The 2,664-nt window shown below is 38.4% G+C and overlaps 1 protein-coding gene across 1 annotated transcript; it reads left to right on the plus strand.

Moving 5' to 3' along the window:
* The first annotated feature begins 1,241 nt into the window (after nt 1-1,241).
* On the plus strand, nt 1,242-2,378 carry LOC105992172 (actin-related protein T1-like). Its single transcript, XM_013024992.1, has one exon. The coding sequence runs from the start codon at nt 1,242-1,244 to the stop codon at nt 2,376-2,378; it is 1,137 nt and encodes a 378-aa protein (XP_012880446.1).
* Nucleotides 2,379-2,664: the final 286 nt, after the last annotated feature.

Genomic DNA, 2,664 nt, shown 5'->3' on the forward strand with positions numbered 1-2,664 from the left:
GATTTTATTATGGGGATATAAGTATGCTAAAACAAAGGGTACTTTAAATTCTGTGTCTATTATTTGAAAGTTACCTCAGTGAACTGTTAAAAATAAGAAAACAGATTTCAATGGACATTTTTTAAAGAGGTGACTTGAATAGAATATAGATATCTCCACTAAACTGGAAGTTCTATCTGATGCTTATTCCCTCCTCTTCTTAACAAAGACAAGGGTATTTTTTGCCATCTCACATTACACAGCAGCTTAACAAGTACAGAGAACATTAACTTGGGACAAACTTCTTACTTAACAGCATCAATTCTAAATCAAGGCCTCTAAAAGGGTTCTCAGACTAATTAAAGTTATCATAAATATGCAATAAACTAATAGTCACATAACATTTCTATTTAGCCTATCCATTCAGTTATTGATTGAGATTGTTTTACACACAAACACACACACACACACACACGTATACTTCTATATATATATACTTGCTAATTTTCTAGTGGCATTTTATTTTTGAATTTTTTATTTTATTGTAATGATGGTGTACAGAGGGGTAACAGTTACATGAGTAAGGTAATGAGTACATTTATTGTCAGCATTGTTACCCCTCCTTTGTTTTTCTCCTACTATCCTTCCCTCCCCTACCTTGTCCACTTGTCCCTCTCCCATAGAATATATTTAATTTCAGTTCTCACAATTCCTTTCTCAGTATGTGTGCTGCAGTCATCTTCTTTGTAATATCAATTAAGAAATGTTTTCTGATATATATATATATATATAAATATAGATATTCACCAAGTTTATATTTAAAATAGGTATGGTTCTTTTATATATTCCTTAATGAGATTTTATTTTAAACTAGGCCTCTGCTTTAGGTTCTATTTACTCTAACCTGTCGTATGTTTTGCCTTCACCTGCTTCTTGTCTCACCATGAAGGGTTAATGGCTGTTCTGAGGCCCCACTCATCTGTGATTCAATAAGGACCACTGTTGCCATGGCTACATTACTACATACCTGGGTACTTCCTCTGAAATACCATCAGCAGGCACTGGACCACCAGAAAGTCATCACTTATGGGGTTAGTATAAGTGTTTTCTGGTGGATTAAGGACATCTTACCAACTTCACCTAGGAGACAAGTTAAGAACTTTGGAATATTGTGGCTTTGACACTATTGGAATTACACCATATTGTACAACGTGGCCCAGGAATATCTTTATTTTGGTGAAGTACAGAAGATTGAGGCAAACATGTTTAGTCGACACTCATTGGATATTCCAGCTTTGATTTTTGATTGTGGCTCTGGGTTCTGCAAAGTAGGTCTGTCAGGAGAGATCAGACCCTGTTGTGTCATCGACTCTGTTGTGGGGTACCCAAAACTTAACATGTCTTCGTTAAGAATCCATCAGAAGAGGTTTTTCATAGGAGAACAAGCCCGGCGCAAGTATGATAGGCTATTTTTGCATTATCCCATTGAGCGTGGGCAGGTGGCAAGATGGGATGATGCGGAGAACCTCTGGAATCATGTGTTTGAATGGGAATTAGGTATAAAATCCAGCGAACATCCTGTACTAATGACTGAACCCTCCTTAAATCCAAGAAGCACTCGCCAGAAGATTGCGGAAATCATGTTTGAGAAATTTTCTGTGCCAGCATTTTATCTGCTGAACCATGCGGTGGGAGCTCTCTATGCCTCTGCGTGTGTCACAGGCCTGGTGGTCGACATTGGAGATGGAATTACTAGCACAGTTCCTGTCTATGAGGGTTACTACCTGCCTCATGCAGTCAGCAGGCTCTGTGTGGCAGGGAGGGATATTACCGAACATCTCACCCACCTTCTGGTAACTAGAGACTGTAACTTCCCATGTATACTCAATAAAGCCATTACAGATAATTTGAAAGAGAAAATGTGCTTTGTCCCTTTGGAGCCAGAGAAGGAAATATGCAAGAAACAGCAGGAAGAGATCCTGAAACAATACAGACTTCCAGATGGGAATGTCATCCACATGGGAGAAAAACTGTGCAAATTGCCTGAGATACTTTTCTCACCTAACCTCATCGGTGACTCCAATCCAGGACTCTCCCAAATGCTCTACAACAGTATCACAAAATGCCAAACTGACATCCAGAAGAACCTCTTTGGGGAGATTAAGCTTTCAGGAGGCAGCACTTTATTCCCTGGACTAACAGAAAGGCTCATGAAGGACATACAACAGCTGACTCCCCTGGGAACCCTTATTAAGATCATAGCTACTCCTGATAGAAGTTTCTCTACATGGATTGGTGCTTCAGTTGTGACTTCTATGAATGCTTTTAAGAAGATGTGGGTCACTTCCTTGGAGTTCAAAGAGTTTGGTGAATCTGTTATCCATAGAAAATGCTTTTAACAGGCACTGACCACAAAGCCCAGTTCAAAATAACGTATGGTTGAACTACAAAGGAGATGTAGGATAGCTCCTTGGGCTTCAGTAGAATATTCAATAAACATCATTTCCCATTTCAGGAATCAGTTAATTTTTTTGTAGTTCCAAAGTAATTTGTGGTATGTGTAGCAATCTTTAGGTAGTTCTAATTGATCTGTGGGCTCTAGTTCCTATTCTGTCTTCTTAAATTTGTTTTTTCCTAAGAAAATCTTGGGTGATATGTTGATATATTTACTTAAGGGTTAATAGT

This window comes from Dipodomys ordii, unplaced genomic scaffold (genome assembly GCF_000151885.1).
Source record: "Dipodomys ordii isolate 6190 unplaced genomic scaffold, Dord_2.0 Scaffold80, whole genome shotgun sequence".
NCBI classification, from domain to species: domain Eukaryota; kingdom Metazoa; phylum Chordata; class Mammalia; order Rodentia; family Heteromyidae; genus Dipodomys; species Dipodomys ordii.